Source organism: Saccostrea echinata, unplaced genomic scaffold, assembly GCF_033153115.1.
Source record: "Saccostrea echinata isolate AGI-Se365-2 ecotype Australia unplaced genomic scaffold, CSIRO_AGI_Sech_v1 ptg000062l, whole genome shotgun sequence".
Lineage (NCBI taxonomy): Eukaryota > Metazoa > Mollusca > Bivalvia > Ostreida > Ostreidae > Saccostrea > Saccostrea echinata.
In genome coordinates this window covers 3,273,658-3,291,325 of record NW_026889811.1, presented here as the reverse complement: position 1 = coordinate 3,291,325, position 17,668 = coordinate 3,273,658, and the positions used below count along the sequence as shown (strand labels likewise).

General features: G+C 34.7%; 3 protein-coding genes across 3 annotated transcripts in view; all 3 read right to left on the bottom strand.

Moving 5' to 3' along the window:
• Window positions 1–13,197, bottom strand: part of LOC133175511 (sorting nexin-21-like) — a 182,616-nt gene extending 169,419 nt beyond the window's left edge. The window contains exon 1 of the mRNA XM_061310630.1: window positions 13,188–13,197. The gene's annotated coding sequence lies outside the window, so the exon portion shown is untranslated. The remainder of the gene's footprint in view (window positions 1–13,187) is intronic.
• The window catches only part of LOC133175507 (DNA topoisomerase I, mitochondrial-like), a 118,149-nt gene that overhangs the window by 42,197 nt on the left and 58,284 nt on the right, over window positions 1–17,668 (bottom strand). The gene's annotated exons all lie outside the window — the stretch shown is intronic.
• LOC133175510 (thyrotropin-releasing hormone receptor-like) overlaps window positions 6,020–17,668 on the bottom strand; it is a 41,746-nt gene continuing 30,097 nt past the window's right edge. Inside the window, exons 2-3 of the mRNA XM_061310629.1 lie at window positions 9,217–9,439; window positions 6,020–6,537 (exon numbers count right to left, since the gene is read on the bottom strand). Coding sequence (XP_061166613.1) covers window positions 6,344–6,537; window positions 9,217–9,439 — 417 coding nt within the window. The 3' untranslated portion in view covers window positions 6,020–6,343. The remainder of the gene's footprint in view (window positions 6,538–9,216; window positions 9,440–17,668) is intronic.

Here is a 17,668-nt window from a genome sequence, read left to right as displayed (position 1 = left end):
TGAGTCAAAAATTAAGAGCCATTCTCTGTAATGACTTAAAAATTTTTATTATACCTCTACTGTTATTATTCCATATAAAATTAATACCATAAAACTGTCCTATTTCCCTGAGAAGATACTATTTCCCTCATCTGAGGACTACTCCCTGAAAAATCAGAGCTACTCCCTGGGACTACTCCCTCATGAATATTTATTAATAATTTTAACCAATTAAAATAAACAGTGGGCGGAGCGTTCAAGGAAACTCGAGTCTGAGACGTAATGTTATTAGCAACGTAACTATGACGTCAAAACATTTCGACATGCGATGTCAAAATCATACTGGAATTCTATAGTCTTGTCCCATGATCCCTTGCACTTCGTTATCGGGTTGTCCCATGATCCCTTGCACTTCGTTATCCGATAACTTGATATCCGATGGTTGCTATGTGTCATGATTACCATGGCTGCGCCTCGGGAAATATTTGCTGTCTTGGGGAACGATAAACTTGCTATTGTCCTCATAGCCAGTAAATAGGTGTATAATGTAGATTTCCAAAACATTTAACACCTAACTTTCAATTTTGACTACCACACAATCTCTTACTGGATGCAAATAGCTACCATATAGAGTTCAATATTGCTATAAAGTTAACAAAATTGAATATTTACCCTTCTTAGGAACCAAAGCAACAATGTTATTTTCTTCATCAATATATGATATTCAACTTATACACCTGTGGTAAAATTAAAAAAAAAATGAGTGTGATCAAAGAATAAATTGATTTTATCTTTCTACATACATATTTTAAAGACGAATTTACAAAAAGTATGTTTTAGATACAAAATTAAAGACCTAATTTAAAAGCCCAAAGGCAGGCCCATAGAACGCTAGGGGGGGGGGGGGGGGCAGCACCCCTTTTTTCTGAGTATGGTATTTTGCTATAGTAAATTTTCCTTAAGATGCTGGTTGCTGTTTCTACAGGCCTGCAAAGGCATTGGGTTTGCATGATATTGTTGACAATATCATCTTCCATCAAAATTGCAATAAACTCTGGAAAGTTTTTGCCAATAATTAATGCATGAAAAAAATTCTTCACTCCGATTTTTTGCACTAAAATTGAAATCTTTTTGTCCCAATAAAAAAGAAAAGAAAAAAAGAAAAAGAGAAGAAAGATAAGAAAAAAGATAAAGTAAATGAAATGCTACCTAAAGAAATGGTTTTATAGCGAGACTCAAAAACAGAGTACAATACCCATGATGCTCGACTTTCAGAACACTGGATTTATAATTCACTAGAAGAACCATTTCTACAGCTGCCATTTAAGATGTTCTTCGCAAAGATTCAATTCCCTTTTTCCGTTTAGAAGGCAAAAAATTGATAGCACAAAAGGTGCCTTTCTATTAAAACCATTTTTCGATTGCCGTAAAATGTAGGATCTGAAACATGAATGCTTTACTCCCTGATGCAACAACTACTTAAATCTGGCATTTTAAGATTGAAATTATTTGGGAATTGACCTCTTTCAGAAAAAAAACTCGATCACGTATATGAAAAACAAAGGCTATATACATGTACAGCATCCGAGGTATTACCTGGTATTGTTGATGCATTATATATGCAAGTTTGGTCAGGTAAGGATTTGTCTACTTTAAGACTTTAAACGTTCCTGTAAATGTAACATCCGAAACAAAGTGCCCATCATAAATATTATCACTCATGCACGATTTGTTTATTTTTGTAATAATTCTTAAGTGACCAGCTAAATAACTTTAATTTATTAATCATGCAGGGAATATAGGTACCTGCAGCTTCCGAAGCATGTCATCGCATGCTCTTTTGTTCAACAATAGAACTGCAAGTGCTCGAGAATAACAGTACTCTCAGAACTTTAATCGTTTTACTCTGAAATAAATCAGGGTAGGTCACATGCAGCGTCTGATTGATTGATTTTATGTTGTTTTACGTCCTGTTCGAGAATTTTTCACTTATACAGAGACGTCACAATATACAGGTGAAGGGCTTCAAATTTAGACCTTTACTCGGCACTCAGGGCCATTGAGCAGTGAGGGTTCTTTATCGTGCCAACGCTTACCGTGACACGGGGCCTCGGTTTTTAAGGTCTCTTCCGAAGGACCCGCAACTTTCACTTCAAAGTGCCGAGCGTTTGGCGAAGGAACAGTTGCTATCTACTTTTCATCGACTTAGGTCAGTCGTGACCGTGATTCGAACACACGATCTTCCGATCACGGAGCGAGCGCTCTACCCACTGAGCTACCGTGACGGTCTATGTAAGACTTAGACTTTGGAATGGATCTGTATGGAACTATCTACCTGATCACTCATCCAGAAAATATAGGTCACGTTCAGAATTCAAATCATGAATAATACGTATCCTTACTGTCATCGTTCATGAGAGTTTGAACAATATAGGAATCTTAGCGACCTGGGAATAAGCCTGCTTGAGTTTAACCTCATCATTTAGGAAATATAGGGTCACTTACCACAATCAAAACCTCTTTCATGTTCAAAATTTTAAATTTACTATATGGAGGTAAATGCAAAATGTACGTCATGATAACAATAGTAAATTTATTTCCTCTAAGTAAATCCAAAATATACGTGTTATTTTATTGCTCATTTAAGCATGTCACAAGAGAATAAATTTCTTTAAAACCAAAATATAAAGAGTTCTAAAGACAAACGTTCAAATGGAGCCACATACACTGAGCCATTGGTGTTTCTGTGACCAAAATAGAAATTTTAGAAGAAAAAAAAAAAAAGATTTATTGCAGATCCAGAAGAAATCATATGCATGGTTTTTTGTATTGAGATCAATTGATACAATAGCCCATAGGTCTATATTTCGATTTTTTGAAATCATGATCGAGTTGTAAGAATCAGTCTTGTGTCAAGTAGTGTTCAGAAGATCATAAGGTGTACTCCCGGCTTGGCCAAGGCAATGACTGTTCCATCGCCACTCGCTCAGTGTTGTATGTGAAAGTTTCGGAGCGCTGGGACGATAAAGACTCCCTTTCTGCAAGAGCAAGGGTGTCAAGAAATAAATCTCAAATTCTAAAGGATGATGTTCTATTTGCTCTTTTTAAAACTTTCATTGATAGCCAATTCAGACGGTGATTTTAGGTCATATAAATGTAAATGCTTGTTTATCAAATAAAAATTTTATTATAAAGATAATTGTTTTTTTTTTATGAACAATATTCTTCCCCTTTCTTTTTGCAATAATGTTCAATTGTTCACCAGATGGAATGCTTCAGGGTCACCGTACATTTCAAAACACTGTCAAATAATCCATTTCGTTATAGATGCCAATTGGTTTCATTGCAACTAAGCTAAATTTTATTTCCCTAGACACAGATTACCCGAAATACAGGGCAGCCTAGCACAGATAGATATATGCCAGACACTTTGTGATAATTGGTTGTTACAATTAAGTCTCAAATTTGTAAAATAGCTCTGTAGAAAACAAAAAAAGAAATGTTGCTTTGCGTGTCAATAATTTTTGTTGATGTTTTGAATCTTTACGATTATTCTACAGAACGGGACCAGTATGAGATTCACATCGATGATGACAAGTTTGATTAGAAGTCACATTGACAGATGTAACTCTCAAGAGACTAAGTCTACCTAATCATTATATACTACATGTATGACAACTGATGATAAAATATTAAATAAAGCGCCATTGTCGATGCACAAGAGGCAATTTCCTCATAATTAGGCCTAGATGAAATTCTGCAGTGGTATTTTGTCACACGACGAGTAGAAACAAGTTAACTAAATAAACCAGTGGTCTCCAACTATTTTACGATGTAAAAATGTTTTAATGTTTTGCAAAGCTATTCATAAAACGGCTATTGTAGTACATCTTCTAAACAAACGGAAGCCATCATCAATTTTGTTACTAAACTGCATCATAATTAATGAACATATAAAAAAACCCAAATATCTTTGGAAACATAAAACTTCCCAGAGATTCATGTTCCCAAACGTGATTGTTATTTCATAATAAAGCTATGACAGTTAGATATATCAACTGATTACTGAACGTTAACAAGAAATACCTATACTAGATTCCTAAACTTCAGGAAAATCCCCACAAACAAAAATACATAGCGGGATCAAGCATATGTTCTACAAAACCTTTTTTTCAATCTCTCAAAGGGATACTAAAAAAAATTGGAATCATAAAATGTTGCCAAAATCAATAGCATCAAAACGTACGAATTATCAACACTTTATACAACTATTCCCCACGATAAATTAAAAACCAAGCTTTTCATCATAGACAATTGCTTCTTCAATAACAATTGAACTCGCAAATTTTCATATTGTTTCATTTATCTTCTACAAACCTATGTGGTATAAAACTATTATGATTCTACTTTTGATATATTCTTAGGTTGATATTAAAAATATGCCTCATAGTTCCTCATCGTATTAAAAATATGCCTCATAGTTCCTCATCGTATTAAAAATATGCCTCATAGTTTCTCATCGACAATATCTATGTAGTTTTTGGAGACCAGGGTCTTCCAACAATCTGTAGGATTTTCTAGGTGTATTAAATGTGTTCCATTATCAACAGACCTATGAAGCATATTTCATTCAAAAACTTCTACATAAAAGAAGAAGTCTTTTGCTGTGGCTTTCAATTCGACATTTAGATAACGAACGTTTTATTAAATAACAATATTCAGTTTCATTCATAAATTGATTCAATATATCCCACTAAATTCGAAAAAAATAAGATGTCACAAAGTCTGACATATGTGTTTCATATTTGCATTTTTTCTAGAGAAGGACATTGACGACAAACTATAAACAACTAAACTTCGTGATAAACGTGATGACTTCAACTTTTCTGACATCAACTCCCATTTACGTACTAAGGAGTTCATCCCACTGTAGGACGTGGAGACCGGTCCTTCGGATGAGACTGTATAAACCGAGGTCCCGTGTCGCAGTAGGTGCTGGCACGAAAAAGATCCCTCACTGATCAATGGCCCTAAGTGCCGAGTATAGGTCAAAATTTGCAGCTCTCCACCGGCAAGTGGTGGTGTCTCCATATGAGTGAAAATTTCTCGAGAGGGACGTTAAACAATAAACAAACAAACAAAATAAACAAACCATTATCAGTTGCATATGGAGTTAAAGTCTCCCAGTTGATTCGATTCGCAAAGGCATGTTCTATGTAAGATAATTTCTAAAACGAGGCAGGTTAGTGACAAAGAAGTTGACGGTACAAGGGTATCAATAATCTCAATTTAAGTCCCCATTTTGCAAATTCTATGATGGATACAATGAACTTCTTTGCAAATACAATCTGTAGTTAGGTCGAATGCTGACTGACATCTTTCATACGAATTGTTTGGCCAATTTTTCATACTGAATTGTCAACAGATTCTCCGTTTACCCGACCATGAAAAGGGGCACACGGCGGACGTGAACGGTCGACAGGGAATGCTTATTCCTCCATGGCACCTGATCCCATCTCTGATATTTTCAGATAATTTCAAGGGATTAGTGTCCCTTGCTGAAGGAACAGATGTCGCTAACTCGATTTCAATAAACATCGATCATGTCCCATTGTTTGATTACAACACTGTTCTTCCAAATACATTTGGTAGAAAGAGAACCCTAAAAGCCCTTTCCATTATTTTCTGCTTTTTTGCAAAAAACAAAACAAAAACCAAAAAAAAAAAAAAAAAAAACAAACAAACAAACAAAACAAAACAAACAAACAAACAAAAACAAACAAAAACAAAAACAAAAAAACAAAAAACACACACACACACACCCTCACACACACACACGCCCAAAAAAGCACGGAAGATTAATTATGTATAACACAATCGGTTGATTCATTTTTTTGATTGATTTTACATAATTGAAAGACATATTCTGGTCATAACTCTGTTGAAGTTAATAATGGAATAAATTCACATGCATTCAATTTATAATAAGAAGAAAATTGATCTTATTATGTACTGGCCTTGACAAATAGCGACTCTGGTATTGTTACCAATTTTTATTAAGAAATATCAAACATAATATCACCACCATAATAACTTAAGTAATTAATCCCATTTCTCGTTCAAAATGGTGCTCTGTTCTTCTGGAGACGGAGGATGGATCACTGTTTGTTCATATTATTTCTCAGTAGAAATCGAAGAACCTATTTCCTTCTCAACGATCATTTCGCGAAAAATAAATCAACTTAAATGTGACAAAATCGCCAGGGTTTCTCACAGTCCTGACCATCTAATCATCTCCTCCCGGAGTCCACGTGTCACTGACCTGTACTAGCCTAGCCTATGTTCACCACTGGCACGCACCTTGTCAGATGGCAGTCCGACCACCGTCACTTTCAGTCAGTGTTATGCTTTCCATAGATTGGTTTTTTCTTTTAGAATTAGGCGGCATGAGGAGATAGGACTTTTCCATACCCGGGCAGTTGTTGAGTCTGATGGCTGCTCGTTGGTCCATCGTGTATTCTGAATAGGCATCAGATCCGTGCTTCAATTTCCCAACCCCTGCAAATATATAATGTTAAAAATAGTAATGGTATTGGCTTAAATTCCATGTAACTTCCCAACCCCTGCAAATATATAATGTTAAAATTGGTAATGGCATTGGCGTAAATTTCATGTAACTTCTCAAATCCTGCAAATATATAATGTTAAAATTAGTAATAGCATTGGTGTAAATTTCATGCAACTACCCAACCCCTTAGAGAAACAATGTAATTAATTTTCTTTTATACGTGGGCACAATTTTTATAGGATTGGATACATTTTTAGTAGTCCTAATTAGAGTGACAAATTTCAGCTCCAGAAAAAATAATATATAATCGTTAGTGCAAAATCTATCTGTAATTTCAAAGCTTAAACCAAACTGCTGCTAAATAGAATTGTACGTCAATAAATCTTTTGAATATCTTCTGCCTTTTCAGTATATAATCATTGAATCCATTTTCATTTATCATTAACTAAAAAGAATGAACTCAAGTCTACAATACGATGTGAACATTTTTGATCTGCAATGAAAGTCAATTCAAATTTATAGCGTTTCTAAATTTTATCCTTTAAAGGCCATTACTTTTTATATTCACAAGACTGATATAATAACAATCTCTTCCGTCCATCTCTAAAGTCAGCCCAAGCATTTCTGACAGAGTACATATGACTCTTAAAGACAAAAGCCATCTATCAGCAAACTAAAACAGCATTCATTCTAATTTCAGAAATCGCACAATTCCGCATATGTCGTCAGGGTAACTCAAACTAATCTCTTTTCTATGGCAACCTAGATGTCAAGAAGTGATTTCAAGTGCATGTGATGTGATTTCTCTCTTGAGAAAAATGATTTGAATACATCAAGCTTTTAGTAGAAAAATTCTTGCATTGGGTTTCTCAAGTATTAAATTTCCTTCTTAATTATTGAAGATTGGCTTTTTACAGAGAAGCATATAGCAACGGTTGTATCATATTTAATAGTGTAGTTACTTTTTTGTATCTAGTATTACATCTGTCTTAGATTTCAGGGACATAAAACATTGCTACCTTTTTCTGCAATTGTCTACCATACATGTTTATAAGGGGGTTTAAGTTCATTGTAAACGATAGAATAATATAAGATTGACCATTAAATAATATATTAGCCTTATTCAGTTACCACTACAAAATTTGAGATATAACCACTTATCGCATCATAATGTAAGCCAAAGTTACCAAATTGTAGTAATTACAATATGGACCAAAGTCATGACAAAGTTTGAACATAGTTTTTAAGGACAACAAAATCTAAGTTACAGACACCTTCTCAGTACAATAACAAAGTACACGCTTACCACAAGATAGACCGAAGTCATTAACCACGACAAAGTTTGAGCTATAGTCTGGTATCACAACATAGTTTAGATAATATTCACTTACCACAAAGTATAAGTAAAAGTCACCACGACAGAGTTTGAGCCACAGATACATACCATAGCACAGTATTAACTATAGTCAATTACATAAACACAGTATGGCGATGGGTTTTTGGTAAAAAAAACACTCACCAAAGTCTCTTACCACAAAGTAGAATTGACTGTCACTTACTACAACATAGAATTGACTGTCACTCACCACAACATAGAATTGACTGTCACTCACCACACAACATAGAATTGACTATCAATCACCACACAACATAGAACTGACTGTCACTCACCACACAACATAGAATTGACTGTCAATCACCACAACATAGAACTGACTGTCACTCACTACAACAAAGAATTGACTGTCACTCACCACACAACATAGAATTGACTGTCACTCACCACACAACATAGAATTGACTGTCACTCACTACAACATAGAATTGACTGTCACTCACCACACAACATAGAATTGACTGTCACTCACCACACAACATAGAATTGACTGTCACTCACCGCACAACATAGAATTGACTGTCACTCACTATAACATAGAATTGACTGTCACTCACCACACAACAGAATTGACTGTCACTCACCACACAACATAGAATTGACTGTCACTCAACACACAACATAGAATTGACTGTCATTCACCACACAACATAGACTTGACTGTAACTCACTATACAGCATAGTATTGACTGTCACTCACTATAAAGCATAGACTTGACTGACACTCACCACAAAAGATAAAATTGACTGTCACTCACCAAAACATAGAGTTGACTGTCACTCACTGGACAACAAAGAATTGACTTTCACTCACCACAACATAGAATTGACTGACACTCACCACACTTTGTGGTGGTGAGTGACAGTCAGTTCTATGTTGTGTGGTTAGTGACAGCCAATTCTATGTTGTGGTGAGTGACAGTCAATTCTTTGTTGTGTGGTGAGTGACAGTCAATTTTATGTTTTGGTGAGTGACAGTCAATTTTATATTATTTAGACAACAAAGAATTGACTGTCACTCACCTCAACAAAGAATTGACTGTCACTCACCACAACATAGAATTGACTGTCTCTCATTAGACAACAAAGAATTGGCTGTCGCTCAACACAATATAAGATTGTTATGTCACTCACCACAACATAGAATTGACTGTCACTCACCACTGCCTAGAATTGACTGTCACTCACCACACAACATAGAATTGACTGTCACTCATCACAACATAGAATTGACTGTCACTCACCACACAACATAGAATTGACTGTCACTCACCACAACATAGTATGTTTTGGAAAGCTCTTCTGAATTTGACAGACATGGCATTATAAAGGATGGGATTTATGGCACTGTTGATGTAAACCATAATTCGACAAAACAATAAAAACCAAGGATCCTTGTATTTTGTACTCGCAAAAGAGTTATAGACCACCATAACTCTGTAAGGCATCCACAGGATTGCAAAGACTCCGAAAATGACAATCAGCATTCTTACAACCTGAAATATAGAAAGAGTTATCCATAACCATTAACCAAAGCATCTAAGGAATTGAAAAATTTAGCATTCTCATATAGAACGCTATTGCTTCATGACCTGGAGCTGATTTTGAAAATAAAGAAAATGACCATCAGCATTCTTTCAACCTGTCATAAAAAGAGTGTCCCCCTGCAAATTCTTAATGACCTGAACTTGATTAAAATGTATATATCCTGAAAATGTAAGTGTGGATATTAACAAAAAGGGGAAATGTTTAAATCATTACTGGTTATCTTGTTCAATTTAAAAACTAAATTTTTTCAACAATGGTAGCTGCACATTTTCAGAAAATACGCACCAAATGATTAGATTCCTGTTTTAAAAGTAACTAATATAAAGAAGTAACGAGACGTCAAAGTTTATTCCGAGAAAGTATACTTTATTGAATCGTCTGGTCGGTTTAAAGGTTAAATAATGTTTAATTCTAATAAAAACGCTGTTTCATAAAAAGGAAAGACATTTGACAGTTATTTTAATAAGATGTGTCACTTAGAAGTCTCCGGATAAATTGTTGGTCTTCAGCTTTTAGCTGCAAGAACTTCCAAGACTTCTGTCAGCTGTTCACAAACGAGATAATGGAGATATAGTCAACCAAACAGATAAATAGAACACTGGGATCAAAACAAAGAAAAGGGAACGGTCTCCACACCCTCAGATACACCAATATAAATTAAATATTAACAGGCGCCATGTACCCTTAAACAGTTTTATCAAGTTGGCATTCAGTTAAGGATGTGTTGATATGATTATAGATTTTGGTGCACTGATTCAAAACCAAATTTGATTTCCAATAACAACTTCCAAGGAAAGACAGACATTATAGTTTTGTCGTGAAAAACGTAGAGGGGCTACAGGAATTAGGAACATTTGTTTAAATTTTGAGTCACAAATATTTAATCTTGTAATTTGAAACGATAATATGTGTTACAAGATGTGCAAAAGTATTGATTTTTACTTGCAGAGAGTTCTTAAAAATACATATAATTTGTAAGGAAAATCTCCACATATAAAGGCTTATGTGCCTCAATTGAGTTTCTGATGAAATATTTCACGTGAATAGCACATAGATAAATAGAACAAAAATAAATAGAGCATAGAATTAGAATTACCCATATTTCCCCCGATATCTTTACGAGGAAAGAACAGGCCAAATGTGAATTTCAAATTCATATGAATTTCATTTTCAACTCTTTTTCACTTTAAATTCACATGAAGCACAAACATTGCATCTTTGTGTAGGCGCAGGTTCTTACCTTCTAAAAGTTTCATGATTTTTTTTTTTTAAAGAGAAGAGTTTTGTGACTGAACAAAAGTATATATTTATAAATAAATAAATAATTATAAATAAATAAATAAGAATTCATAAAAATAAAGAAATAAAGTAATTATAAAAACAAACAAACAAATACTCCAAATTATTATTATCCAGTTGAGAAGCATATTCTAGTTGCATCATAGCTGTTAGAACATTAAACGTGCTTTAGTACACATAATCTGTCAAAACGCTAACACAATAAGCTTCGAGTGGGATCTTTGTCTAGACAATGATCATTTTTAAAGATATGTATCAACTGATGAATCCGGATATCAAAGGTCTGACTTTTATAACATCGTAAGTGTAATTTAAAACGGATTCCTTTGGGAGGGAGATGATAGTATACCACAACAGATTCTTCAATTTTCTGACGTTATATCCCTTCAAACCCTGGATCGTTTTCCCCTGTGTTATTTATCTTCTATAAAGAAATACTAATAAGCTTGAATTGAACTTCAATATCACATTATACATTTTATATATATATATATATATATATATATATATATATATATATATATATATATATATATATATATATATATATATATATATATATATATATATATATATATATATATATAAATTAAAAAAAAAAACAAAAAAAAAAAAACAAACTTTTGTTGACTAGTGCAAGTAATGGCATTATTTTATTTATTTTTTCTCTACTTGTTAAGATTCTCTAGTAAACATATAGGGAATGTCTCCAAAAATGGGAATATGAAGTCATCAAAATACAACATCACAGATTTCAGGTGCTCTTATAAATAGTTGATACATCTTTGTTAATAAACAAGCTGCTCTATTTTTAAAATGATACAAAATTAATTAACTGAGAAGGTGGGAAAGCAAATATTTCACCCCGTACCAGACGAACTGATGTATATGAATGTCTATAGTTATAGATGGTTTTCCTATGACGTATTTTTCCTCGGAGTTATTCCCCTTGGCCGCCATCTTGAAGGTCAAAGTTAGCTCTTTGGGCAACCAATTTTAAAATATATGGTAAAAAATATTTACAATATTGAAATTATGAATTAAAAGAAGCTTTAACAAACGTATATTCATAAGAAAAACAGTGTTATCTTCACCTCAGTGCCCAGTATAACAAATTAAACTTGGTTGAATAATGAGTGGATCGAGTGGGGTCTGTCAGGTAACATCCGCAACTGTACTCGGCAGTGCTGGTACCGGACATCCATGACTGTACCTGCTCACTAATATCAAAAACGGAATGTCAGAGCAAGATTTTCCGGATTGTTCAACATGTTAAACTATATGATGTTAATTAAGTATGGATTGTTTTTTAATGAAAAATACGAAATGTGTTAATATGGAGGAAAGAAAATTTGATTTTAAATAAATCTACTTTATGGAAGGCTGTAATCGCCAAAACGGTAACGATAACTGGCTTAGTGAATATATCGCGGAAAATATATGTAAGCTTGACTATGCCTAAATCCATTGTATGGATCGCTATAATCTCTAAAAAGTAACATTTACTACAGCGTACATTTTGTATATCTATGACTGTATCCTGTGCCTGATATACAACATCTGCGACTGTACCTGTGCCGTACATACACACTACCACTGACTCAACCCGCGCTTGATTAATAACATCCACAGCAAAAAATTCTGTGGATTTTCTCCGATTTAGATTTAGACTGAATTAATCAAAACGCAATTAACGCTAATCTTTATATTACCCATGACAGTGATACCGAGACAAACGATGTCAGCAGTGATTAGGGAAAGATCCAAAACTTTTAAAGCTTTATGTTCAGAAAACAATATGAACCAGGTCTTTATTATTTTTTTTTGGGGGGGGGGGGGGGGGGCTGGAGGCATGATTTCAATATCCTACGTGCTCAATAATAATGATGAATTTAAAATGAAACATTCTAGTATAATTATAGAAAATATATGAGTAAACAATAAACAAAGTAAAATAAAAAAGGAAATTAAAATAAATATTGGAATTAATTTGCAATCCTTAATTTTATGTTAGAAAGTATAAGTACGTCACAATATTATTAATTTCACCCATTTCATTGATCACGCAAGTGGTGTCAATGAAAAACACAGGGTTTTTTCCCCCATAAATATACATTTGTATGTCTTACGATATATGCGGGTGGAATGGGCTGATTCACGCGTTTTCAATGTGTTATATATAAACATCTCAAGTGCACCCCAGGAAGTAGCCTTCTATGCCCTGAAAAAGAATAGTTCCTGACAAAACACCTTTATTTATTTACAAAGTACATAAAATTTACTAGGCACTGGTATCAAAGTTATAAATATAGGCTGGAAGATCCCCCCCCCCCCCCCAAAAAAAAAAAAAATTCTCAAAAGAAATAAAAATTAATTTTATATGCATGGAACAATTAACATCTTGACTGGTCGATAACCGTGGTGTGATACCTGTAATATGCAGGGTATGGTATTAAAATAATTGATCATATTAAAGGAAATTAATGCTAAAATTATCGATAACATCCGAAGAAAATATTTGTATAAGTAAATATTTTTATTAGATCCACCTCTATAAGATTCTGCTGTACTGTCCAGACAACTCTAGAAATTTTACATCATGACTGTACCTGTGCTTTATTAACAACATCCACGGCTGTACCTGTCCAGTACACACACTTTATTCTACATCCATGACTGCACCCGTGCCTTATAAACAACATCCACGACTGTACCTGTGCCTTATAAACTACATCCCTGACTGTACCTGTGCCTTATAAACAACATCCATAACTGTACCTGTGCCTTATAAACAACATCCATGACTGTACCTGTGCCTTATAAACAACATCCCTGACTGTACCTGTCCAGTACACACACTTTATTCTACATCCATGACTGTACCTGTGCCTTATAAACAACATCCACGACTGTACCTGTGCAGTATACACATCTTACTCTACATCCATGACTGTACCTGTGCCTTATAAACAACATCCCTGACTGTAGCTGTCCAGTACACACACTTTATTCTACATCCATGACTGTACCTGTGCCTTATAAACAACATCCACGACTGTACCTGTGCAGTATACACATCTTATTCTACATCCCTGACTGTACCTCTGCCTTATAAATAACATCCACAACTGTACCTGTCCAGTTCACACACTTTATTCTACATCCATGACAGTACCTGTGCCTTATAAACAACATCCCTGACTGTACCTGTGCAGTATACACATCTAACTCTACATGCCTGACTGTACCTGTGCCTTATAAACAACATCCACGACTGTACCTGTGCATATATACATACTTTATTCTACATCCCTGACTGTACCTGTGCCTTATAAACAACATCCACGACTGTACCTGTCCAAAAAACACAATTTTTTCTACATCCATGACTGTACCTGTGCCTTATAAACAACATCCACGACTGTACCTGTCCAGTACACACACTTTATTCTACATCCATGACAGTACCTGTGCCTTATTAACAACATCCCTGACTGTACCTGTGCAGTACACACACTTTATTCTACATCCCTGACTGTACCTGTGCCTTATAAACAACATCCACGACTGTACCTGTGCATATATACATACTTTATTCTACATCCCTGTCTGTACCTGTGCCTTATAAATAACATCCACAACTGAACCTGTCCAGTACACACACATTATTCTACTTCCATGACTGTACTTGTGCCTTATAAACAACATCCACGACTGTACCTGTCCAGTACACACACTTTATTCTACATCCATGACTGTACCTGTGCCTTATAAACAACATCCACGACTGTACCTGTCCAGTACACACAATTTTTTCTACATCCATGACTGTACCTGTGCCTTATAAACAACATCCACGACTGTACCTGTCCAGTACACACACTTTATTCTACATCCATGACTGTACCTGTGCCTTATAAACAACATCCACGACTGTACCTGTCCAGTACACACACTTTATTCTACATCCCTGACTGTACCTGTGCAGTATATACATCTAACTCTACATCCCTGACTGTATCTGTGCCTTATAAACAACATCCACGACTGTACCTGTGCATATATGCATACTTTATTCTACATCCATGACTGCACCTGTGCATTATAAACAACATCCACGACTGTACCTGTCCAGTACACACACTTTATTCTACATCAATGACTGTACCTGTGCCTTATAAACAACATCCACGACTGTACCTGTCCAGTACACACATCTAACTCTACATCCCTGACTGTACCTGTGCCTTATAAACAACATCCACGACTGTACCTGTGCATATATACATACTTTATTCTACATCCCTGACTGTACTCGTGCATTATAAACAACACCCACGACTGTACCTGTCCAGTACACACACTTTATTCTACATCCATGACTGTACCTGTGCCTTATAAACAACATCCACGACTGTACATGTCCAATACACACAATTTTTTCTACATCCCTGACTGTACCTGTGCCTTATAAACAACATCCACGACTGTACCTGTCCAGTACACACACTTTATTCTACATCCATGACTGTACCTGTGCCTTATAAACAACATCCACAACTGTACCTGTGTATGACACACACTACATCTATGACTGTACCTATGCCTTATAATCAAGATTTACACACAATAAACTTCTCAGGGTTTAAGAGGTACGTATTGTATACTGTATTTGGACCATCCTACCATAAAATCAACAATATTTAAACAATTTATTTCACTCACAAATTTTGATCTTTAAGTGTGTCCTTGACTCTTAAAATTTGACCATGAAAATCAATTAGAATCAAGTTCGAGACACGAATAATCATCAGTGTACAGGTGGAAAACTCAAAGCTATAAATCAACTCATAGCCAATTACTATTATTAATTTTAATTAATTTTAATAAACATTTGTCGTATACGTTTGACGTATAATCAGTTGTAAACTATGATAATAATACCCCGCAACTTTGGGATAGGCACAGAAGAAGGTGTAAAAATGTTTTCATAGTTGAAAACATTTTAGGATGGAATAGTGCATTTTTTCAAGTTAACAAAGAAAGACCTATTGAAAATAATTATTGCAGTACATGTAATACTACATGTATCTACACTTCACAATTCAATGTTTAAATGGCATTCAAAGGAATTAAGAAATAAGCCAATGATGAAACATGACATAAAGAGGAGGATAAAAATGTGGAAAAAGTTGGATTTTTTTTTCATGTGCTTAAGAGCCCTCTATACACTGCACATTAAAGAGTTCTATTTTTGTGGTACATTTATGTAAAAAGAGTAATTAATCTGCCCTTTCATCAAGAAAAAGCATTCTGAGAGTATTGCATTAGCAATACTAGTCCCCTACCGGCAAGTGTAATCTGGTTCCCGTTAAAAATTGAAAATGCCATAATTCCGTCAAAAATCAATGAAGCGGAACGAAATGCAAACTTCATCTATTACTCATCATGGTAAAGTCACATACCAAAAATCAGCTCAATATCCGCAAGCGTTTAGAAAAAAAATGCAGAAAAACCCTGAAAAAATGAAAAGGTCGTAATTCCGTCAAAAAGCACTGAAGCGTAACGAAATGCAAACTTGATCTGTATCTCATCAAGATACACTCACATGCCGAAAATCAGCTCAATATCTGCAAGCGTTTGGAAAAAAGTACAGAAAACCAAGTGGACAGACTGACAGACAGACAGACCAACAGACGGACGGACGGACAGACTCAGAGGAAACCTATCGTCCCCTCCGGTTTCTATAAACAACTAATAAAATAAATTGAAACCGGAGGGGACGATAGGTTTCCTCTGAGTCTGTCCGTCCGTCTGTCTGTCCGCCTAGCTGTCCCTCTGTCACTCTGTCCCACTTGGTTTTCCGCACTTTTTTCTAAACGCTTGCAGTTAAGCTGATTTTGTTAGTGTGTATTGATGAGTTACAGATCAAGTTTTAAATTTCGTTCCGCTTCATTGATTTTTGAGGGAATTACAACCTTTTTAATTTTTAAGGGTTTTCCACACTTTTTTTTAAAACGTTTGCAGATATTGAGTTGTTGTTTGGTATGTGAGTGTATCTTGATGAGTTACAGATAAAGTTTGCATTATATTCCGCTTCAATGATTTTTTGACAGAATTACAGCATTTTCAATTTTTAATGGGAACCAGATTACACTTGCCGGTAGGGGGCTAGTATTGCTAATGCAGAAGGCTTGTCTCAATAGCTTTAATATGCATGCTTGAATAAACCATATGATAGCAAGAATGATAGTAAAATTCTGCCACCTATCGCAGAGTTAATTTAGAAAGTTAACATATTGGAATGATTTTTTCATATTTATATACCGAATATTTATGTGAATTTTATCAAAAAACATAACTTATTTGGGAAAACAAAGAGAGATAAGTCTATATTTTTGGTAAAACTTCATCTCTATAGAAATCAACGGAAAATATTTTTATCCCCCCCCCCCTCCACTGAAACAACAATTCCTTTTTCAAGTATTATGAATTGTTATTTCACAAATTCAAATTTATACCAATTGTTTGTTGTTTCAGGGGAGTGAGTTATTTGGGGGGGGGGGGGATGAGGATGTAGAACATATGTTTACAGACTAAAAGCAGCAAAAATAGTCATTTTATTGCCGATGAATCTAATATGTCAGTTGACTTTTACATAAGTTAAACATACGGAGAGATTTGATGGTTATTTATCCATTTCCATGAGTATTTGAAAATCTGGTTCACTCGTTATGTTTAAAGCCCGATTTCAAATTATAAAATTGTCTAACCCTTCCCCCACTTTATGAGAAGAGTTTAAATGAGCAGTTAACTTCTTGACACTGGTTTTAAAATAATTTATCCATTACTTATAAACTCTTCTACAATAATAATAA